Below are 25688 nucleotides of genomic sequence, written 5' to 3' on the forward strand. Positions count from 1 at the left end.
ACGTTAGTTCTTATGAATATTAAAAATGCGAATGTGAGTTTGTTTGTTTGTTTCCTACACTTTCACTTTAATTACCTTACTAATTCTCTTGACATTTTGTACAAAATTCTATCCTGAACAAAAGTGCCGTTCGCCGCGAGGAAACCGGCAGGTCAAAGCTATCAAAGAATCCATTTTTCATCGCAAGTGACAATGCAGTTCAAAATCGCCTTATTTACGAGTATGTGTATGTTATGTAAGCCATACATGCTATAGTCTACCGGAAAGGTTACCTGCGCAGGTTTGTTTGTATAGGTCAACCGCACGCGTGTGTGGAGACGTGCCAGTTTTCAGTTTTGTCGCGATGGCATCGATTGAAGACGATGACGCACCATACGGTGTTACAAGAAAAAGTGTTATATGGAACTTGACCCAGTCGCCTGCGCAGGTTCAATAAGCTGCACAGGTCTATTCCCACCATAACTGATCATGTTGCCCTCTCCGGTGCACCGTAGTGTGAATGGCAGGCATTAGTCTATGCAAGGCCTAAATAAATACGTTGGTCGCGCCGGCGTTTGTTCAGTTCGTGCGACACACACTTATCATTTTTTTTATTTTGCTAATTTCAAACAAATAGATAAATCTTGTTTTGGAGCTAACATCGAAAGCTGCTGCTAACTAAGCGGTTCATTGAGTGTCGTCAGCTTCCACATTCCCTTGTAATTCGTCGTTGTTGACTTTAGTTTACGGACGATAGATAGATATGCTGAAATAACAAAACTAGTCTAAACTAACTAATCAATAAACAAATGACTGAATTTAAATATATACTTCCATAATATGTGTTCATTCAAATGTAGAATTTATTCGCAGCCATAATGAAATTAATTCAAATGACCACTATTTATACTAAAAGGCAAGTTCATAGGTACGGTTCTAACCTAACCTAACCCACCTATCATATTATTTCCTAGCCTATCATATATTTTCCTAGCTTCTTCTCCATAACGAAACACCTTGTGAAGTGGTGGAGGTTGTATTGACATTCAAAAAGTGCTCTGTAAAGAACCTATTTTGAATTAAAAAAAAATGATTTGATTTGATTTATTAACTCTATATTGATACGGATAAAAACGGATGGAAATCTTGGCACATTATGTGGGTTGAAACATAAAGGGAAATGAAATAAAACGCACTGCTCTTTGAAGGGATTAAAATCATTTTTGTCATACATATATTGACATTATCATCCCTTATTTGAAATCACGCGTCAAAATTTGCGTTTCTTACATGCTATTGATTATTAATACCTTATAATTAATTCCACAAGTAACTTAAAATTAAACACAACAAATACAGCGAAATGACTTAAGGTTAAATTAGACCAAGAAATTTCAAAATAAATATTTACTACAACTGGTTAGTCAAAACAATGGAAATTAGAAGTAATGTAGAAAATAAGGTTTTCGACAAATTTTGTTTACTAATGGTATTTTGTTTGGCATAATATTTAATTTGTGCTTGTATACTGTTTATATCCATGGCTGGCGATTGTGTTTATATTCTTAAAATTTGGATAATCAAACACAAATAACCCAATCTTACCTTTTAGTAAAATATGAATCCGATGTGTAAACACTGAATGAAAAGGTAAATATAGAAATAGGGAAATAGATAAAAAGACGTGATATTGGGACCGGATGGCGATTTAAGCGGAGCCCCTGACCTCCTCCATCTCCTCTAAGAAATCCTCATCTCCGTGGAAGCTGTTTTCGTCCTCTCCCCCGGAGCCTCCAGAGAGGTATTCGCAGAAATTTTCATCTACAGAGCCGTCGTCATCAAAGTCAATATCTGACTCGATGTCGTAGGGGTCATTCGGATACCTGGCAAAAATGTCGTCGTTCTTCTCCAATTCATCGTTGGAGCCACGATTACCACCTCCGCCTTCGCCTCGATCAAATGTTATTCCCTTCATTTCTTCCTCAGTAATGTTAAGTTTATGAATATCTTTCCCAGCGGCGCTGTCAGCCTCACTTTCATCAGTCTCAGCCATTTCAGGCTCTATTTCTTCTTCCACAGAGTTTTGAGTTTCTTCAACATCGGATACTTCGTAGTCGCTATCCCCGTAAACAATACTATCACTCGATTCAATGAAATCTTCAAAGTCAAATTTTTTAACTCCATCTCCATTTCCTCCCTTACCAAAGTCGTTATCAGAACTTTGACCATCATTTCCACCTTTATTGTTATCATCTACATCTTTTACGTCATCATCTTTGCTCTCTCCACCGACTGATTTATCACCACTGCCTCCATTACCATAACCTCCATCTGGCTCGTCGCTTCCACCGCTGCCATCACCGTCCTTATCCTTTTTCTTACTCTTTTCAGGTTTCTTACCATCGTCATCTCCATCGTCTTCATCGTTGGAATCCTCGTCATCTTTTGAAGACTTTTCCTTTTTATCATCCTTCTCCTCCTTCTTGTCATCTTCTTCTTCGTCCTTGAAAACGGGCATGTCACTCCCCGTTCCCTTCTCCTGCTGGGAGGTCTCCCCAGTATTATCTCCGGCGCCAGGGCCCTCTTCGATATTTTTCTTGGAACCACTTTCATCAGCAAAAGTAGAAGGCTCTTCCTTATTTGCGTCATCACGCCTCATGGAGTCTTCACTGGCTTCGTCCTCGGTACCAGGTTCGTCTGGCTCGGTTTCGCCACAAACAATCTCTAAAGCTTGTTCAATCGACATGTTATCGGAATCCATATCTCCGGTTTCTTTCACGTCAGGATCGGTGCTCGTCCCCTCTTTTTCAATAATATCTTCAGTTCCGCCGGACATATCAACATCGCCCGCGGAACTAATAGAAATGTTCACGTCCTCCGATCCACTCCCACTCACATTAGGCTGGCTTCCCTCTACCTCGGTGTTATCAACCTTCATAATCTTCTTCCTGTGAGTATTATTTTCATCGCCTGGTTCACTTGGTGAGCGTTCATTCCGTTGCGGCTTCATACTCGCTCTAAAACAAGAAGAAAGGACTGTTGCCATATTAAATATATTTTTATTTAATGTAAAGTAAATTAGAACAAGAACATCTCCATCTCCAGGTAACGAGTACGTTTCAATGATTTATATCAGAAACAAATCAATAAGCTTATTATATAACTCTCAGCGCTAGTCATACGCTATAATAATGCTTTTGAGTTTAATTTTTATTTATTTTCTATACAAATCAAAATTTGGAATGAAAAGATATTTTTTGTCATTCACAATACTGGAAGTATTCAAATAAATTATATATTTTTTATATTTGATGTGTTTTTTCACCTGTAGTTTTTTAAATATTTTCTGTATGTATAGTCATATTTTAATAATTGTATCTTAATTATCACCATATTATCAACGTTAATCGAATATACCTACTGCATATTTGTATTGCTATGATGGAATGATTAGAGGTTATAATAATAATAATTATCATCATTTATTTCAGACACTATAATTATATAAAAAATAAATTAAGGTAGAAAAACCTACTCATTACAAACTAGGAATTATAGAGTGACATATTCATAATGAATTTTATTTTTAAAATATTACAAAACACAATCATGAATAAATAAAATTATTTAATGTAAAAATTGAAACAAAGTATATTCCTAAAAAATAAATCCCTTCTACGATGGTATGATTTCTTATAAAAAAGGAAAAAGAACTACAAATCAAAATAGAAAATGACCGCTGGATGCTAGTGATGAGCGCAATGCAAATATATGAAAACATTGCAAAATTCGAAAAGATGTAAGCTATGGGAGCCAGCCACATACCTGAATCTCAAGCGAGAGTTTTTATATGATCTTTCTTTTTGCTGCTTGGTACGCGCTTCACGCAACGACATCGGCCCTGACATGATGCTTTTCTAGAAACAAAGGATTACATGTAGAATTGGAAGCAGGTCTTCGCCGGCAAAGCTGCAGATGGCTAGCCCTAATAGTATTCGCCGCTTAAATCTACACAAAGAAAATTTGCCCAGCGATGGCGGTCCTACAATCTACAACCGCCCACAGACTCAGACAGTACGTTATCGATTTGCGCCCGGCTTCGGGATCATTGTACATATTGGTACATATAGCAGATGCATTGGAGGGTGCACCCACCCGGCTGCGTAGTAAGCTGCGCGGTAGCACTACGTTCCTAGTAACATGTTTTTCCCAAACTCAGCACATTTCACAAATATTAATATCACTCGATCATTTGGTGATGATTTACTGAAAAATGTTTTATTAAAATTTTGACGTCGAAGACAAATATAGTTCTGCGCACAAGTATAGTTCTGCGCAGGACGCTGACACAACTTTACAAAATGGCGGCTACACAAGATGGAGATATCATATCAGAGATTTTTGGTCGAAAAACATTATCTCTAATACGACATTTCCTAAGAATATTGGAAAGTGGTAGGTAAATACAAACAAAATAAACCAAAACACATCACTAACACATATTATTTGCAAGACTTACGACTCAATGGAATAAAACGTATTCTTCATAAACATTTATGACAAAAAATCCTATTTTACCATTTTAAAATGATATTGTTGAAAAAATATGTGGGCGCAATATACACTAAGGACAAAAGATAAGACCGGGCGGGGCATTGATAAAATGCGCAGTCATACAATATAGCTCGCTTCGAACTAACGAATATATACTCACGTTTTCCAAGTATTGCGGACCGCTGCTGAACTTGACGAGTCAGGAAAATTGGGCAGCTAGAGTAAAATCACTCAAATCACTCAGTGAAAATTAAAATGACGGATCGCTATTGAAGAGATGCAATCGGAAGCGGCGCCCGGGACGAAGTAAGCTACGCCGGTTTGGTTCGTCTCGCCCGCCTTTCACCCACCCCCTTCCCCTCTAATATTTCCTTCCATCACCATCCACAAAAGCAACTTTACGAAGTGTGTCCTAAAGATCTTTTTCGAACACCTGGTGAAAATCGGTTCCCCGAGCCGAGGACCGGCGCGGGTCTAAAGGTCGCAAGTGTTTCGAATCGATATTGGCCAGCGGTGCTGTCTCGAACACGTTACGCCGTTCTCGCATCGGAGCTAAAGTTATTATGTGGGCGTATATCGATCGGTGCGCGAGTGCGCGCCCAACAGTTGCCTTTCGCGGTAAACATCGAGGAGTTGATCGCTGAAGCTCGACCGTAGTGCACAGGCGAAAGCGAGATGCGTACGCTAGTAGCGTTGTTCGCGGTCGCCGCCGTGTGTGTCCTGGCCCGACCACCGGGTGAGTAAAAAAAAAATATATCATTCAACTTTTTTTTTGCGCTTAATTTAATAAGGTTTTGAGTCATCGCGAATTTTTTGGCTCGCGTCTTTGCGATTTTTTGTGATCCGCTGTGAGGAAGTTTACGAGCGATAACAGGTTACGGCGCTCGAATTTTTCGAACGTGAACACCTGTTACTCTGCGGCGCGGCGGTGCCAATGGCGGGATTATATTTTTAAAGAACTTTACTGAAAACTTTTATAACTATTTTTTTATGAACTTATAACTTCAAATATAATAACTTTGAAGGAAAGTGGATTACATTGTAAACAGTGGACCGTCCGCCGTGTCACAAAAATCGCTGGGCGTTTTAGAATTTGTTCACTTTAGGGAGCAATGTCACACTTGCATCGTAAGTGAAGTTTGACCATAAACGTGAGAACCTAAAACATCTTAACATACTTATTGTAAATTTTTATTTTTTTAATGTAAACTGAAGCAGAAAATTGATGCATTTTTGTGTTTTTCTTGCGTTGTTTTAAGCAGCGATTGTTTTTTTATGGCTTATGTTTAAATTATTTGTGTTTTTTATCATTTTATTGTCTCCTTTTACATGTGGAAAACATTTTATATGTAAGATTTACAAAAAATATATGAATAGCAATCAGTAAGAGTAAAATAGGAAGATTAAGGAAATTTACATACAACAAAGATACACGCGAAACACCTAAACCATAACCCTTCCTTGGCAGTTGGGTAATCTAGAATCTTATTTTCAATCGCTCATAGACAACGTAATTGTTAATTCTAAGCTCACGGTGCGCGATAGCACATACGAGTAAAGGATAATTTACATCAAACGATTTGCCGTTTTCGCCGCCGCCAAACGAAATACTCGCATTTGTTCTACTATTTTTGGTAAAGAATATAAAGATATTATGTGGCTGTTATCTTTTGAAATAGACGAATTGCGGGGCACTTTGTCTAAAACTTGAGAGATTGTAATCTCATTTCATTGATCCACTGGTTCATTATATAAAGATAATGAGTTTAACTCACGCACATTTATTAAATACCTGTGCCGTCACACATCTTTATAAACGAGTTTTTCTTATCGCTTATTTGCGTCTGAACGAAAAGCGTGTTATCTGAACTATATAAAAAAGAACTTAAATATTTTATTTGATAGAGCTCTAGACTGAGGTCACTTAAAAACACGTACAATTGCTCACAATGTATTCCTGACATATACAGTAATACCTCGCTTTTACACGACCCCATTATGCGCGGTTTCACTACAACGTGAATTTAGAATCAGCTCTCAGCAACGAAGATCTTATCGAGTTACAGAATCCCATCAGCGATGAGGTTGAACAAGCAGAAGAGAGAATTTTAGCTTAAAGCATAATATAAAACGCTCTTTAAAAAAAACAGGTTTGGACACATTGCAGGGTATACCCTACAATCCAACACCAAATACCATCATCATCGCTGTCTATAGACTTGATGTATGGACCGGGTGTCACACAATCACAAATAGCGTTGGGTGCTATAAACGTATTTTACAAGAACATAAAAGAAACGCTACCCGAAAATCGATAATTATATATTTTTCAGTAAAAATAACATGTTATAAAATGCATAGTGTTCTTGAACTTTAAAGTGATTCATTGAAATCACTTTACGCGTTTTTTCTGAAACGTATTCCTCGCGTAAAGCTTATTACTGTAGTAGAAACTACATTATGAATTACCAATTTTATAAAATAAACACCGAATATCCTTTATTCAAAAAAACAACACGGAACAGCACGGAACTGCGCCTCTGTTCCGTGTTGATTTGGATTTTCAGCGGAACTCTAGCACAGAGGCGTTACTGACCTTCAACACTAACGCCCGCGTTATGATCTATTTATCCATTCTTATTTTTTTTATTTTACATAAAATAGGAGTAGCAGGCGGGCATGCAGTCCACCTGAGTCCAGTGGCTTCTGCCGCCCATGAATATCTGTAATTTAATACTATTATTTTGGGGTTCTTCCCAGATAGGATTAGATATTCCTATCTGAGGTCGGTCACAGATGCGCCGCTACCCCTGAGGACTAACCTGAAACGCCTCGGAAAGTTATGTCTCTCTTACCACACTCTTCAAACCAGAACACAGCAGCGCTTACCGCTGCTGTTATAAGGCAAAAATGGGTTTGGCGGTGGTGCCGACGGAATCGAACAACAAAGGTTCTACCACCTTCAGCTAGTTCACCTACCACTAATTAAAATATAACAAATAATAATATAAAGAAATTGTTTCAAATCAATCTTTGGCTGATACGAGTAAAACATTGAATAGACTGATTATTATTAATCACGGGTATAAGCATATGCGCATAACTTACTGTCCAAACCACATCCTTTACTAGACAACAACCTAATGGCAACACTGGAGCGTCATTGCTATGAAGTATACATTTTTGCAGCGAAAAAGTAATCTCAAATGAATATAAAAATGTATATGTATTTTCAAATTGATAGAAATACTCGTATCATTGTAACATGTTATCAGTCACTCATTTAAGATAAGAGTTGTATACGTCACTGTGTTGTTGTTGATGCAGTGATACCGAGCTTGTTCTAGCCGCATGCATGAACAGTTTAAACTTTTAACAATATCATCATCTGTGCGCTCCTTTTAAATTTAAATTACATTCAAAAGTTTCACCAATGTAATATATTGAGTAAGCTTTTTAGTTATGATCTAAAGCTTTCAAAACGTACTGCGACCTAGCAAGCAAAAGTAGACCAATCGAGAAAACCAGGCCGCTTTGAAAATTAAATTGACTTCAAAATGAAGTGTTTAGACGAAAATTTAAGAACTGTGTCGTCAACTTATTACTGTCCTACTGCTGGGCGCAGTGAGTACCAAAAAGTGTGGTAGAGAGGCTTAGGCCGTAGTGCACCGCGGCCAAGTGCGGATTGATAAACTTCATACCTTTATTAAATAAACGAACATTAAGACTGAACAAATCTTGTGGGTACAGATCACATTTTATTAGCATGTTTTTCCACATTGCTTTGTGTGAAAAATTTATCTATCTATAGATAAAAATATAAATAATTCTGTTCTCGATACTTAACAATAAGTTAGCGCGTCACGTTTTTGTTTGATTTTTCAGGGTTCCGTACCCAAAGAGCAAAAACAGAACCCTTTAGTCCACTGTCCGTCTGTCACAGGGCTCTATCTCTTGAACTGTAATAGATAAATAAACACTTGACATTTGTACAGAGCATATACAACGATAGCCGCTACAAATACTAAAAATCAAAATTAAATAAAGTTTAAAATAAATATGGGTCGCAATACAAGAACCTGCTATTTTTAAGACGTTTTCCGCTTTATCTTAATTGAACTGGTCTTGAATAGACAGTTCAAATTTTATAGGTCATTGAAATAGGAGATTTACTATTTATAACCAGAAAGCCAAATAGGAATTCTCAGAGTGCTTACTTCTAAAGCAGAGATAGCCTAGTGGTTAAGAAACTCCGCCTTATGATCGAAGAGTCCGCGGTTCGAACCCCAGGCACGCTTCTCTGATTTTTTAAAGTTATGTGCTTATTAGAAATTAATTATCACTTGCTTAAACGGTGAAGGAAAACATCGTTAGGAAACCTGCATACTGAGAAATCTTCAAAAAAAGTTTTCTAAAATATGTGATTCTACCAATACGCACTTGGCCAGCACGGTGGACTATGGCTCATGGCTCATCTCATTCTGAGAGGAGGCCCAGCAGTGGGGCATTAATGGGTTGATGTTTATTTTGTAATGTTTTGCTTCTATATTGACAAATTTTCAAACAAAATGTTAACCCCTATTTAACGACCGTAAGGGTTGATTTACCCAAAACAGTGAAATAGGAGTTCTATTATTTTTATTAACAAAAAGTCAAAAGCAAATTTTTACAGAGCTTGCTTCCAAATTAACGAATTTTGAAATAAAGTTACAACGACCACGACTTCAAGGGTTGATTTTTCAAAAACGGTGAAATAAGTGTATAATTATTTTCTATCGAAATGTCAAATACCGATTTTCATAGACTTTTCATCAAAATCGGTGAACTTTCTTACAAACCCTCAACCCCTGTTTAACTAACACACTCTAGGGTTAATTTTCCATAAACGGTAAAATTATTGTTCAATTATATCAAGAGAACCAAAAATGGCTAATTATCATAGTGCTTGCTCCCAAATTAGCAAATTTTAAAATAAGTTTTCAACCACTTTAAACCCCGTTTTAAACTACTTTAACATTTGATTTTACAAAATCTCTGAAATTGGTGTTTTATTATTTTAAGTCAGAAATCTAAATATCAATTTACACCGAGCTTGGTATAAAACTGACGGACTCTCATATTAAGTTTCAACCCCTATTTAAATCTCTTAACGACAGAATATCAAAAAAATCGTTTCAAAATATGTTTTTGTGCAACACGGTGGATGTTCACACCTTCAAGTTTGGGAGAGACCAGTAATCAGCAGAGGAGAATAAAATAAGCATTGTCACGAGTAGGAATATTTTAAATGTTAACTAATAAGTTACTCATTTGTTAGATCAAGGCCAAAGATATAGGTGTAACAAGAGACCTATTGATACTACCACATAATATCTATATATGTCTCCAATTCTTATGCAAACGAAGTGATGATAGCAAAAATACTACAATGAAATCAAGATCTGTCGTTGAATGGTACTAATAGACATATAGAAAATTATGCAAATGTAAGGTTATCTTTCATCGTGAGTTTCGCTCGCAAACTCAATATAAATTTAATGATAGCCAAAAATATATCCACGTGCGACGAGCCTTTTGTTAGAACTTGATAAATAATTCATAACTTTTCAGAAACAATATTCGTAGGTACAATAAATATACGTACTAGGTGGGACTAAAGTAATATCATGATGTAAGTTGGCTGGCATTTTTGTTAGAATTGATAAAAATATCGATAAGTATATTGTTTTCATGAAAAGTTAATCAAATTGCTGCAAACTAGCATTTTCAATAGTCTCGGAAGATCGTTTTAATTTTATCGATTAATATCTATTAAATATCGACACTACTGTTAATTGTTCATAAAATCTAGGCCACAAAGCGAGGCTTAATTGAGTGCTTCAGGGATCAATTAGATTTCAGTTAAAGCTACATTTTCTCAGGATTGATCTAGATTGATTTAACCAATAGAGTGCAGTGCGAAGTGCGAACGTCCTAGATTTCCTTTATTGATATGCACTCGAATTAGTCCAGTTGGGGATCGCTTTATTAGATAAAGAGTATCGTCCGCTGGTAGATATGACACCTTTATGGTACACTAACAACACACTCCAGGCTATTAGAAGTTCTCACAGTTGCAATAACATGTGTTGAAGAGTATGAATTTAAACGTAGCAATGCATTTAAAAATTCGTGGGCGACTTAACGGAAGGAGGTTTTTTTTATATTATAGAAGTAGTAAAAGAGGATGCAGTCTACCTGACGGGAAGAGGCTGTTGCCGTAGAAATGATAAGGACTCATCCGTCATTTTTACATAATTACATGTGTCTACATACTCTACATATTTCAGAAAAAACGAGGTTGTATAAATAACTGAGAAGATACCAGCACTGACGATGAGATTATTAGGAAGTTAATTAAATAGCAGTTCCAAGAACTGCTTCTGGCGTATACAAATGATACTATCGACGTGATGAGAAGTGTAACGAATCTTCGAACTTCAATAATAATTAGTTTCAATAGGTGCAATTCGACACTTGCACGTATTGCGGAATTTTCAGCTGTTTTTAGCATTTGTTATTATATAGCAGCTGAAGAAGTATACATTTAGATCATTCATTACTACAATTTAACGTACGCAATGAAAAAAGTGGCTTATTAAATGGGACCCTCCTACAAAGTATCTTTTGTACCTTTGTTTATCTGTGCGTATATTGTGTATCTTTTGTTGCCTGTGACAGACGAACGGACATAGGAGGCTTAGTAATAGGAATTTTGGAATTTGAGTACTGAATTTTAAAATTCCATCAAGCTATTTATACTACGGAACGCTTCAAATAACAAGAGGTATATAAAAACATACAAACACTTAAATATATTTATCTGTGTTTAAAGATTTCTAAGCTGAGAAACATATCCGTGACTAATCTACCTAAAGTGTGTCCACGACCTGCCCCAAGGAGGTCCATGACCTGCCCCACTCGGTTACATAACGCGTTGCAGATTCCTGCAGCCGCTGCTCACAGGCGCTGGTCCAAGTGGTAATTGAATTAAATATTACGCATATCACGTATCATATTTCGATACGGATGAACTTCCACGCGGTTATTCGAAAATAGAAAGAAAGGGAAAACAAGGAAAATAAATTATTTCGCATTTACTAGATTTATACTAGAATTACGAGTAGTATAGAAACGCCACTGCTTAAAAAATTGCCCATGTCACTTTGATCGAATCCTACAACATCTCATATCACATTGGGTAGCAGGGCGTACCTAAGAATGAGATATATATTATACATTATGCTCGAAAATCATTACTCTCCGTAGTCGAGAGACAAAATTCAGAAAATTATATTATTATTATGATTACGCAAAAAGTGTTTCAATTAGATGTAGGGTGAGGGAACATTTAGTTGAGGGGTTCAAAATTATTGTATGTGAAAGAAGGAAGAGCAAATATAAAACACGCATATCTTCCGAAAGAGATTCGATATACGTATTAAAAAGTCCGATGTCCACCGAATGAGTCAGCCGGCTTCAGGAGCGTCGAAAAGCTCACTACGCTACGCTCTGTGAAAAATTGTCATCGAATTTTAATCAAAATATAATAATTACGTACCATCCAGTCTCTCTATCGGATTAAACTTTAGTAGATTAAAAATATTATTCCACATTCAGAACTTTCCATTGCATTAATAGCAACTCGCTGATGTCGTTTCACCTGAAACACAACGACCATGTGTGTCACATTAAAAAGCAAACACAGACCCACTCGATATGTTTGCATATTTCAAATTCAAATTTTTATTGCTCATGCATACAGTACATAATTATGGTGTTACAAGTAGGGTATTCGAACATGCATGTACCCTGCTAGGGCATTGCAATGAAATACATTTACATTAGCTCATATTTATCTTAACTTAGAATCGTCATTGTTCATATAAGATGGAAAATACATTATTATTACATTTTAATAAGTTCATATCAATAAAATGTCAATATTTATACAAAGTCAAATTAATCAATTATATAAAATTAATATTAATGTATGTAAATTGTATTTAATTAAGTACAGGAATGTCAACATTATCATTATTTAGGTTCAAGGTGAGATTTTTATTGATGTAAATTGTAGGTATAGTCATTCAAAAAATTCTTGTAGTGAATAGTAGCATTTACTTATTAATAGTTTCCTTAGTTTGTTTTTAAATGTAATCGAGTCTTCATCTTGGATTTCTTTCGGAATTTTATTATATATTTTGACGCACATAGAATAGGGTCCGGAGCCTTTTTTATGTCAAAGACATGCCTATAGGAATATTTTGGGGGATGTTCACTCCACATCTTACACGTTCGTGTTAAAACCGATCGTACAAGTTAAAACTTGGGTGACCCCCAGGAGTCAACTTTATGTGGATTCATCGTTGCGCGAATAGTACGATTGAAGAAGGCTCAAATAGTTCATCCAAACACTCACTACTATAAAGCCGGTAGAACAACGCAAAGGGAGTCACCAAGCCGGTAGAACAACGCAAAGGGAGTCACCGTAACCACTAGCTTACAAATTGTAACCAATCGAAGATTGGGTCTTTAACGACTAGAACCACATTTCTGATAAATTAAATTGTTGTTCTTGGGGCGCTATTGTACTGAGATGCAGGATTGCGTGCGATTCCGCCTGTATCTTGTCAATCAGAAGGAGCTATCTGAAATACTTAGTCTTGTTCAAGTTGCCTACCTTCTTTTCATGCCAAATTGGGATTTACTTCCGAATTATCTCCGGTACTGCAAGTGTCAGTGTCCGGTACTTTTGTGATGTCAATGCTCAGGATCCCCACGGGGATCCTCCCCACGGATATTGGGAGTTGTGGATATCTTGGAATTGAAATATTTAGCGAATAACGCGGAAACGTGTCTTAATATTTGACTAAAAATAGTCCAGGCCGATGTGACTGAATAATATATTAGTTCCGTATTACCTTGCAGACTCCCGGTATTTTTAGAACGGGGGATATCCGGGGATATTATATTTATTACATTTCAGAATCACACATATCTTTGATGCTAGGCCTATACCCCAGAACAGAAGGCGGAGGGTGATGCTTATACCTCTGCTATGATAATTAATTAGGACATTGATGACATTAGTGTGTCTTTTGTTTCGTTTTATGACTCAAAAATAAGTCCTGACTGCCAAAAAAAACGTAGCAAAAATGGGTTATGGCCTTCGCGTATAATTTGTACGTTTGTAAATTTCTTTAAGTATACCTTTCGTATCTTCCAAACGGCTGGATGAATTTCGACAGATAAGGTGTCGTTATATTCATTTCACATACCTAAATGTTCTTAGATAATTTTGAATACTCCACCCCTACGGGGGTAAAATAGGGGTAGTAAACTTCGGTCTTTTTAGTGCGATCAGGATGATGATTTTTTAAATTATAATAATATTACTTGTTTTTAATTCTACGTTATATTTGCCTGCTTGTTTTTAGTTAATCGTAACAATAACATCATGATCACAACACATTAATGTCCCATTGCCGGGCGCCGTCCTTTCAGAATAATAAGAAGGATTAGACCACAGTCCACTACGCCTAGTCTTAGTGCAGATTGATAATTGCAAACTTCATAATAATATATGCATTTTGACATCATTCTTTTAAAGATCGCTCGCAATGTACTTCTTCATCGTTAAAGTGATAACTAAATTCTAATACGCATATATATTATGTAAGATCATATGTGGATGTATGGCATTCGATCCCCGGACTCCCCGCCGCGTTTCGCTACCAGACTATCACATTGCTTCTTACATGGTAGAACCAATTTTTATGTGAATTTCAAGTATATAAAAGTAATTTTAGTGACTGATAAATGCTATTAACCTCAATTTTCCACCTCTCACATAAAATGTTTGCCAAAAAAGCTTTAAAATATCAAAGTGCTTATCAAAATTTTACTGTATCAAATTTAAAATGAAACGCTTAATCTCGTCACATGTACCACTTCCGCTCAATAAACGTTTTATGAATTGAGAGTGAGTGATTTGTAATACGAATAGGCACTTTAAATTGCGTCTCTCCATACTACACTATTTTATTTTATATGTTTTATATGATAAAAGTAGCAAATGAGGGGGCCATCCACCTGATGGTAAGTGGCAACTGCCGCCCAGGGACATGTCTAATAGACACCAAATATTATTAATTACAATAACATGACGTTGATCAATAGCGCTGCTCCTCTCAGGAATAAGTTGATAAGCCTCGAATAAGTGTCTCCTTTACCACATCTTCCAAACTCAAAAACATTTAACATTTATGTTATTAGATAGAAACATTTTTAACTATGGTTGTAATCTATTACTACTATAGTGTTAGTTTAAGTTTATATTATTTCCGTCTATTCCATTTAACCGGTCACCGCGCGCCCCGCGCCCCTATGCATTGTATGCTGCTGTCAGCACAAACCTAATAATTTCGTGTGTATACTCACCGTTGCCCGCGACCTCGCACGCACGCATAATTAAACTCTCCCCATTTTACGCCCATAGTGGTAGAATTTACAAACGGTTAAACACATTAATTGTGGCATTCATAGTGTTCATCAGTTTATCGGGAGTTTTCCGATGATTGGTATGCACCAAGGATTTAAGATATCATGTGGACATTTTTAACACGCTTTTATTAGCTTGGGTTGTATGTATGTATGTACGTAACAGTAATGGAATCTTTGAACCCGATTTCTATCCACTTTGAACGTGCAGCTTAATTGAAAAATTTTGAAGATTTATCAAAAACCGATGACAATACACGATTTTAATAATTTTGTACCATTGTCCTTATCAACATCCTCAGGATTAACGTTTTTCGAGGCGAGATTGTTAAAGCGCCTGTGAGAAAGTTCATCGCAAGTTACTAGATTGCAAATAATTGATTTTTTATTTTCAATAACTGTTAGAGCGTGATTTTTAGTTTAGAAAATAATAATGTTATTTCCCTATAATTCAAATGGTCTGAAACATATCTATAACGCCCTCTTGTAGAATGATTTTTAGGATTCCGTACTCAAAGGGTAAAACGAAACCCTCCGCTCTCTGTACGTGTGTCACTGGGCTTTATCTCTTAAACCGTAATAGATGAACACTTGCTTTTTTACAAACGATGCATGATGGTGATCGCTATAACAACAAATACTAAAAAATAATAAAAGAAGTATAGTTTAAAAAACTAAAATAACGTGTATAAAAGCGTGTTTTTTAGTTTTTTAAACTATATTTATTATGTAAAAAAAAACTAGCGAGCGCGCTGGCCTCTCTGAATTACCCTCAACTTATGTTAAAAAAATAGCGAGCACGCGCTCCTTTCTCTTCCACTGATTTATAATAACTACACTAACCGTGCAAAACATGTTCCCTACGTCAGTAGGATAATATATCTATGGTATGAATCTTATAACACGCAGTTGGAAAGTCAAATACGTAAGTTCCCTTGCTGCACTTTAAATGTAATTTACACTATGAGGAATTATGAAAATTAATACTTTCATAATTCACTGTGATATACATACTTGAAGTCGGTCAAATTTTCTTCGCGCCTTATATGTTTTTGGATTGTTTCACATACAAAAACGATAACAAAAATACACGTTCGTAACAACGTAATAAATAAAGAAAGCAACGTGAAGTAGCAGCTTAAACTTTAATCTCACAAGAAAAGGTTAAGTTTCTTTTGGAATTGCCCCAATCTCTTAAAATTGAGTATATTGTCACGTATTCCCAAAGTGACATGTAGTTTGATCGGTAATAGGTCAAATCGAATTATACTCTCGACTCGAGCGATCGCCACGTATAGGGTCAACCTGAAATAGAACGTCCATTTTTGCCATTTTATAACGATCCAGTCTGTCGTACGTTGCGGGGGAAGGCAAAATTTCGTATCTAACTTTTCAAATTATTGAAGTAGCAACAGAGCGTGCAGTGTACCTGATGGTAAGTCTTGGCCACAAATGATTTGCTACCTCTGGCGAACTATACTAAGTTGGAACGCCTTGGAGTATGGCTCCATTACCACACCCTTCACATCGAAAAATAGCAGCGCTAAATACTATTATATTATTAGACAGAAAAATATGAGTGGTGGTGCTTACAGAGCCCACAAAGAGTTTTACCTTCAACTATACAATTTTCACTCCTACGTCAGACTTACGTACTTTAGTAATTTAATTTTCGTGACACAAGTTAATTGTATCAAGCGGATATACTTTACGGAAATCCATGCCATTAAGTTAAGATTAAAACTACTTCGCAACACCATATTCACCACCAAACATACCACCAGGTGGCGGTATGTTTGGTAGTGTATATTTTTAATTTTTTGCATCTGCACGCATACTTTGAGGGAGGGAGGGTAGTACATACTGCATGATTTAAAATATATACCATCATACATATTTGTAGCGGATTATTGCGAAGTAGTGTTAATCTTAACTTAATTTTGTGAAATTAATTTCTGAATTGTAAAACTGTACTTATGCGCGGGCACAGATATGTTTGCAAAGAAATGATGCATCTCTAACTATCGCTATATGTTTTTGTTATGTCCCTTATAGCTGACGATTGCTTACGCGGATGATCTTGTATTACTAGGGGAAGGGAAAGAAGAATTGGTGAATGTGATGGTTTGGAAACGGAAGCAAGAAAAGTGGTTCTTAGGATAAACGAGAGCTTTGTCCCTGTAGTTCCGGGACTAGAATAGGGCTACGGTATCCCCTGCCTGTCGTAAGAGGCGACTAAAAGGGGGCTTCCGGGGTTGCGGGCGGCAAGAGTGGGAGCTCGAACCGTCCAGTATGCTACCCCGGGAAGGAAGGCGGTATGTGTGGTCGCATACCGTCGTAATCACCAGATGTTGCGGGAAGAGCGAACGCTCCCCTAGGGCAGAGCCCGATTCGGGCATCGCGCTTGGAGGACTCCGGTTGTGTTCCGTTGGAGATCCCGGAGTTCTCCAACAAGCGCCGAGGACGGCCACCGGGGGGGTTTTAGTGCGGTAAAAATCCCACATAACCCGACGTCGCTCCCACGTCGTCGGGTACCTTTTGAAGGTTTCCCCCTCGAAAAGAAAAAAAAAAAAAGGATAAACTAGAGCTTAGAGTTGCCCGGGACAAAGCAAAGGTTTCAAATATTACCTATGAAGGAATAGGAAAGTCTAATATAAATAAAACTTCTAAATCGGAAATAATGGATTGAGGTAATTTAATAGTATTTAGAACTTCCTTTGTAATTATACATCAAACTTTATCTCTATAAACGCAGGGATATTATTTTTTACAATAATATACCTATTCATTGCAAAATTGCAAGTATTTTTAAGCCGAACAAAATACGTTGGAAATGCTTTGCATGTTGGAGCATACTTACCTAGATTTCCTTTGTACAAGAATCCTTCATTGTGTTGAGTGTAACAGTCTCTTTGTCCTAGAATTCTGTCTTCAGATTCCATTGTTGCGTAGAATGCGTTTGTTGTGAATGCTTTTGATGATAGACAGTCCTCTGTCGGGCTTAGAGATTACTTGTAAGTTACAAATTCTATATACCTACGTGGAGACATATTTATCTGAGTTTCAGCTAAGTTCTTACTAATAGAAACATATCGACTCTTATTTTATTTGGGGTTAATGACATATCCATAGGATAGCAGTCTCCGTTGTGACTTCTATATTTGAAAAATACCTATAAGTAAAGGTGGAGTGGATTAGTCATATGTGAAATGGAGATGTTCTTGCCCGTTGAAAGATTTTAAAGACTTAAGATCGGTAATTATTTTTCTGTTTTATTTATCCTTTTTATAGCAGTCATCTCCATTGATTACACGACTCGACAAAAAAATTTTCGTTGTTTGTCCTAAAGTTTATACTATTATTTTACAGTTAGTTATGCACAAAAACAAAAAGAAAATACCTTTTTTCGGTATAAAGTTTGCTATTGTGACATCATGAATTTTGAACAACGCTATCAAGGCCAATACAATGAAAACATGATGGGCGACTATATTTGGTGTTTATTGAGAGAAAGTAGCTATGAACATAAAAGAAAAAGTAAAAGTGTGCACTTTTAAGTTATTTTCCACTTTTCTGTAAGCTAATTTGATAGTAAAACTTAATAAAAATAATAAACATTTTTATTTCAATAGTTTTATTTTCAATCAAAAATTAAAATCCGAGATTTTTAAAAATTTCGTTCAATCAGTCTTCTAAGCACAAAAGCAAAGTTTTTCATGCCATATATTTTTTTCCCGTCTTATTACGACCTAAACTACCGAAATTCAATGCTTTGCAATCAAAGTCAAATTTCATGTTGACCCGTGTTATTATTTATTAGATACTCTAAAAATATCGGTAGAGAATGTTAAACTTTATAAACATTAGTGTTTATTCGTCTTCGAAAAAGAAGGAAGTGTTATATTCAGCTGTATGGGCTTTTCGCTTTTTTCATGTATTTTGACCGATTATTCCGTGATGCCTCGCCCGATTGATATGATTCTACGGCATTGTACGTGGCTAGTTTCAGATAAAATTCCATTTTATGTAAATCTCAAAATTTCCCGCAGTTTTCTTGGAAACCGGACATGCTGGTTCCTACAGAAATTAACATAATCCTTCCAAAGCTACGTCTATCACAACTTTCTAATATTAAATATATTGTACCTAAAGTGGCAACGTGTCACCAGGCGACGTTGTCTCGTATTGTTTAAAAAATAAATAATCTTCTGGCGCAGTCGAGTAACATGTAGAAGCTTAGGATGTTTCATATTTTCTTTTCAAAAATCAGCAAAACAATTAGTGTTATGAATAATGAAATATTTAGTGAAAGTATATGAAAATATAATATTAGCATAACTATGCCTATTTTTTTAAATATTTTTTTATTCAAATTAGGTTCTTTGTAGAGCACTTTTATTTAATAAGTAGGCGGCTGCGAATCCCAATGGAGCGATTCGTACAATGCTAATGAAATCAGGCTTTTATCGCCAAAGCCATTAGCATAGCATGTCGTCCGGCGCTGCGTATCTACATGAAGTCATGGAAACGCCTCTTCTTAGTATAATAGGCTAGTCGGACTTTGTTAGAGAATGCTATTAGGTCGTTGTTAATATCAGGCGTTACTTTTCAAAAGTTAAGGATTTCCCTAACGTTGTATGTCGTAACGGAAATCCATGTTTTAATTTGGGATCGGATAATTAGTAATTATTTACGATCAACTGTTTTAGAATATACGAGTACAATGATGATGTTACATTTGAAAGCGAAACGCGTGGGTTTGGTACAAGTGTATGTTTTATTTTTTGTATGCGCATAGTTTAATGTATCTATTATACTCACCATCATACAAGTACATGTTGATTATTGGACTATTGCTAAGTTATTTTTATCCTCACCTAATTACCTATTAATTAATAAATAAATCTCACCAATCTTTCCCAAAATTTGTCAGTTTTTGCCTATAATTAAATTAATTCTATATAAGTTATTTCCATCTGAAGCGTTTCATCGGATGGAGAATTGGACGCTTGTAGGGTGACTTTTAAATCTAACTGGTCTACGTTATGCTTACTCTACGACTCTATTCATTTCACTTTAATAGATAGTTTTAGGATGATTTTTATATCACGAATGTTTGTCCCAAAACACACGTCCCTCGCGCACACATATATGAACCTGTCAATCTCTTCGCGACCCGTGTGTGTGTGTGTGCGTTTAAGACGATAGGATGCATGCGTGCGGGCATATCGTGCGGGCGGGAACCGCTACCACCTTTAAAATCTCCACGCGACCATTGGAGTAGTGTGGTGGCGTACGCATAAGATCTCCCACAATAATAGCATGAGATTCGTTCCTAGCGTGCCTTCTTCTCCATAGCGAAACACCTTGTGAGGAGGTGGTAGTTGTATCGACATTCAAAAAGTGCTCTGTAAAGAACCTATTTTGGATAAAAACAAATGATTTGACTTGATTTTAACAATAACACATAAAACCTAACGCAGACGTTTAATAAGCGATTTTTTATTTTTACATTGACTAATAAAGTCGTGTTTAAAATATTTGCGAATGAATTTCGAATAAATTCGTATCTGAACTTGACACTCACCCGGGGCGTTCACCTCACATGGATCGAAATGCTCCGAATATTCTCTATATTTGAAATACAAAATCAACGCTATTCTGTTCATCGAAATTATTTTACTATGTAGCTGTAACCTTGACTTTGTACGCGTATAACACAATACGTAATAGATCTGTTAACCCCTATTTTATACCCCGAACGAGGAAAAAAATTACATTAATTTAATTTATAATCAAAAATCTATAAATTTAATTTTACTTTTATAAGTGAAAGCCCATGAATTTCCATGAAAACATTCAACCCCTATTTTAATTTTCAACAATCTTGTAACTTGTACAGGTTTCTAGGTTCAGCCGTTATTTGTCCCTGTAGTATTCGGACTAGAATAGGGCTACGATAACCCCTGCCTGTCGTAAGAGGCGACTAAAAGGGGGCTTCCGGGGTTGCGGGTGGCAAGAGTGGAAGCTCGAACCGTCCAGTAAGCTATTCCGGGAAGTACGGCGGTATGTGTGGTCGCAAACCGTCGTGAACACCAGATGCGGGAGGAGCGAAAAGTGCTCCCCCAGGGCAGAGCCCGATCGAGGCATCGCTGAGAGGACTCCGGTCGTGTTCTGTCGGAGATCCCCGAGTTCTCCAACAAGCGTTGAGGACGGCCACTGAGGTTAGTGCGGTACAATTCCCATACAACCCGGCGTGGCTCTCACGTCGTCGGGTACTTTTTGAAGGTTTCCTCCTCGTTAAGAAAAAGAAAGGTTCTGCAGTTATCAAGTATTCATCTGTGTTCCTTACGCGCTCATCTGAAACGTTTGGGGCATTTCGCGATAAGTACCCCATACTGGCCTCCTCACATTTACCTTACCCTTCGTTTAGTCTGAACCGTCGGGCTGTTGCTACCGACCGGCCGAGTCACGGGCGACCCCTGGTATGGAACGCAATCTGTATAGATACCATGGCCGCAGAGGCGCCGTAAATATAGCAATTTATTAGACAATTACTTCTTTGCGATGCTTGCAATAGAAACAATAGGTCCATGGTCATCTGACATGAATAAATTCATATCTGAACTGCCGATCAAACTTGTCTTAGCTTTCGGTGACCAAAAACCTGGCGGTTACTTTACACAAAGATCAAGTCTTAATGTGCAAGGAAGAAAAGAAAGAAAGGAAACGCCGCGAACGTTTTGGAAATCAAGCCTCACGCGGCAATTTTAGTTGTTTTATTTTAACGTGTGATAGATTCAGATATTAAACATAATATCTTGCCATAATGTATAATATCTACTCAATTTGGTCAAAGTGATAAATAACACGGAATTAATCACATTAACCAGCCATTATATATAATATCTTCATAAACTTGGATAAAGTAATAAAACAAGTATAGGTAAAGATTAGAAGTTTCTATTTCAACTTTCCTGAAACATAATTATATTTTTTGTAATGTTATAATAATCCACATATCGAATAATAGACATCTTGATGTTTTATGGCCGGTCCGTGTACACGATGTACGTAAATCAGCTATGGGTGAAGTAATAAAATACATACCTTACTATTATCTCTGATCGCTTATAAATATTTTAAGTACATAATAAGTACAGTATAAGTACTTTATATGATTTGGACCCACCCGCTCTCAGGGCGCTGCCGCGCCCTGCTCGCTTAGTTTTATATTTTCTTTCATGTCCCAACCTAACCTAACCAATCCTAAAGAATTTCATACTGGCTTGGTATTGGTTAGGTTGGAACATAAAAGAACATAGAAAACTAAGCGAGCAGTGCGCTGCAGCGCCCTGCGATCGGTTAACACTAGAAGGCCCGGACATCTTGCACTACCTGAAAAGCCCGCTGCCGTGAAATTGACGGCAAGTAATATAATTGTGATAAATGTTAAAAATAATAATTAAAGTCGCAAAAACTGCTACTTCATTTTATAAGTAAATATATGGCGATATAAGTTAGCTTTTATTTGCATATTTTAGGTATAAATTTGCCCAAAACGATTGTTTTTTGGTCATATAATAAATATCACAAGAATGTTTTTATTGCAATTAACATTTACTAAACACTTTCGTGTTTTATTATTTTGTGTTTTACTTAGTAGCTTCAAATTCCTCAGCTACATAATAATTGTCTAAACTTCGGAATATTGTCAAATTACTTCTGTTATTCTAATGTTCGGCATCAAGTTGTTTCATAAGCTGGAGAATGAAAAATATGACAAGACATCACTTCTTCAAGATAAAAGATAAAAGCTTGGATTATTTCAAATTAGATCAAGTATATTGTAAAATACACGTTTTGGTGACTTTGTCGCCCGCGGTTGCTTTGATTTTCAGTACATGTCCACTCTGCGACTCTCTATAGCTATATGAATATAGTCCTCGTTTGATACCTTGTAGGTGGTCGATGGTGAGCCAAATTCAGATGTAAGCTACTAGTTATACGGCATCTACATCCAGCTCGAATTCTAATATGTTTTCCACCTTTACAATAGTAACCAATTGTTGTTAGTGGTAAATCTTTCTCGGAGTTGAAGAAAGATGATGATTGCTATTCAGATAGTGAATCGAAAGGTTCAGTTCTTCTTTATAGCACTGATATACTAGTAACATCGCTCTTCTCACTAGATATTACCTCATTCTTGTGCTATTTCCACTCCATTATATAGTATATACGGCGTATGCTCATTGTGAAGAATATACTTTTACCTACTGACACAAGTTGACTTACAGACCCCAAAATGCTCAATAATATATTTATTCGTACAAGAAATTGTCAAATATAAACAAAATAAATACAACTTTGTTCAAAATTATAATAACATGTGTATTTACGTATCACGTGGCCGAGCAAGTGACTCGATTTACTATGCCGTCAAATTGACGGTAGTGGCCCTTATAGGTATTGCTATTTGTAATTTTAAAAATAAAAGCATTATGAGTATTATTTTTATATAAATACTTCAAAAACAATACTTTAGAAAAAGTCATAAAATATCAGAGTGGTTGAAAACACAAGTAAAAAGTTATGTACGATTAATTTCATAAAACCGTCAAACCGGCGCCGGTCTTTCTAGTGTTAAGTCCAATTCACGATAATTCGAAACTAAACTGTATGATTCATAGTTACTGTAATACAAACAACCAAGATGACGCTGGTACAACATAATTCATCCTTAATAATTTCAGTTAATCTTAAGATTTATCGAACTTCGGGCTTTTACAATAACATATGTATTGCTTTGACTAACTTTAATATGCTATTCGATACAGTCTGGACAAATTAGTCATTATATGTAATAACCAGTCATTATGTATAGCATTAAACTTATCACGTCATATTTAAAATAAAATTCTTAATTTTAAAAATTCAAACATGAAACTTAGGAAATATAATCCAAAATGAAATTATACTTACATTTAAGTTTTATTTAAGCTGAAAAGGAACGTGATAAAATAATTCCAAAATATTTTTAACAAACTTTTTCCACAAGCAATTTTACAACAAACGTCAACCAATTGAGTATTAACTTCACTTGTGTTAAAATTCGCGCAAAATTCCAGTGCTGACATTCATAAAAACAAATGTAATGATACCAACAATAATACGAAATAAAACACCCACAGAAAAATATATTAATTCTCAGATAAAACCGCTTACTAAGAATAACATAAATCTCAAAATTGTTTTTAATAATATGGACATCCACTGTAAACAGGTCGCATTGACAAAAATAAAATATAATAGTAATGTAATACCCTTACAACGTATTAATTGTCTATCAAGTCTACTTCAATTAATATCCTTATTTCAATACACTTTACAACTTTTCATAAGTAGTACAGATATATGTGCCACCGAAACGAACTATGAAGATCTACCTCTGGAGTTCTAGTCTGTTGTTGTGGGAAACTGAATTTAAATTTTATCTAAATGTAAATATGAATGTTATGATATCTGAAATATTTAAATTCACTCGTCCGACTTTGCAACTTCTTTGAAAGTTCATGTTGTGTATGCACACTATTCCAAAACCTCTTAGCAAAGTTTAATAGAAATATTGTTTCATATTCTGATATTTTGATATTCCTATAGTGTATGAATTTCAGGTCGCTGGTTTTTAATCCGAAATGTAATTTAGAATTCTTGTGCGCTAGTGTCAATAAAAGTAGATGTAAACAATATATAAATACTGATGAGTGGTGCTCTGCTCCTTTTGGCAACCGGTCCTTGATGCAACACACACTCGCGACTTCCGAGTAGGTCGCCAGGACCTCCGTAATCTTATACATATATAAAATTCTCGTGTCACAATGTTAGTTATCGTACTCCTCCGAAACGACTGTACGGATTTTCACCAAATTTTATTTGCATACTCAGTAGGTCTGAGAATCGGCTACTATCTATTTTTCATACCCCTAAGTGATAAGGGTTGTTCACCCTTAACATTTTTTTATTTATATGGCAACACAACGTTTGCCGGGTCAGCTAGTAAAATATATAATTATATCTCGTCCCGTGACGAACTCCGAATTGTGTGATTTAATGCGAGTAATGACAGAAGCGTCAGTATTTAAAATTTTGAATTTACTTCTTATAAGATATAGACTATATAGATATGCACTATTCTAGATGGACGAAGTTCAACGTTATATTACTTACAAAGAATTAACACGCACGCATCGTCACCCGAAAATAACTTGAACAATAATTATTATTTAATTATTAAATCATGAAGCAAATTGTATTTATTCTTTACTTTTTATGAATATTATCAATGCTATCTCCTATTGTTTACTATACACTTTATTTATATGTATTTGTATCTATAAGTACTTATTTAATAAGTATATGCAGTAATTAGTAAACTAATGTTTCTCAATGACATGATGTTACGATATATTTCATCGAGCATTGTTTAACTGGTATGAAAATTAATATTCCTTACAACAAATGCCCGGCGTCGATAAGCGCCAGTTATTTTAAACAATAAAAGTAACGAAGCCGACGTGAATTTTAATCCAATTTGTTCCGCGGATACTGAAAAT

General features: G+C 35.9%; 2 protein-coding genes across 4 annotated transcripts in view; one reads left to right on the forward strand and one right to left on the reverse strand.

Moving 5' to 3' along the window:
• The window catches only part of LOC140743221 (uncharacterized), a 282021-nt gene that overhangs the window by 180181 nt on the left and 76152 nt on the right, over positions 1 to 25688 (forward strand). For all 3 annotated transcript variants that reach the window (XM_073074341.1, XM_073074342.1, XM_073074343.1), the window contains exon 1: positions 5044 to 5269. In XM_073074341.1, coding sequence (XP_072930442.1) covers positions 5209 to 5269 — 61 coding nt within the window. In that variant the 5' untranslated portion in view covers positions 5044 to 5208. Of the gene's footprint in view, positions 5270 to 25688 lie in introns of those variants that run through there.
• Positions 1179 to 4834, reverse strand: LOC140743220 (uncharacterized). The gene is made up of 3 exons (XM_073074340.1): positions 4694 to 4834; positions 3805 to 3896; positions 1179 to 2996 (listed from the first exon to the last, which is right to left on the reverse strand). The coding sequence occupies exons 2-3, from the start codon at positions 3885 to 3887 to the stop codon at positions 1688 to 1690; spliced, it is 1392 nt and encodes a 463-aa protein (XP_072930441.1). The 5' UTR covers positions 3888 to 3896; positions 4694 to 4834; the 3' UTR covers positions 1179 to 1687.

The sequence above is a fragment of the Epargyreus clarus genome, unplaced genomic scaffold (assembly GCF_041222505.1).
Source record: "Epargyreus clarus isolate Ecla_fem2 unplaced genomic scaffold, WU_Ecla_fem_2.2 ptg000007l, whole genome shotgun sequence".
Taxonomy (NCBI): domain Eukaryota; kingdom Metazoa; phylum Arthropoda; class Insecta; order Lepidoptera; family Hesperiidae; genus Epargyreus; species Epargyreus clarus.

Excerpts from the sequence above, each read along its gene's own strand:
- LOC140743220 (XM_073074340.1), bottom strand. The coding sequence starts at position 3,887 with ATGTCAGGGCCGATGTCGTTGCGTGAAGCGCGTACCAAGCAGCAAAAA. Across the intron at positions 2,997-3,804 it reads AACTCTCGCTTGAGATTCAG|AGCGAGTATGAAGCCGCAAC; the intron begins GTATGTGGCTGG and ends TTCTTGTTTTAG.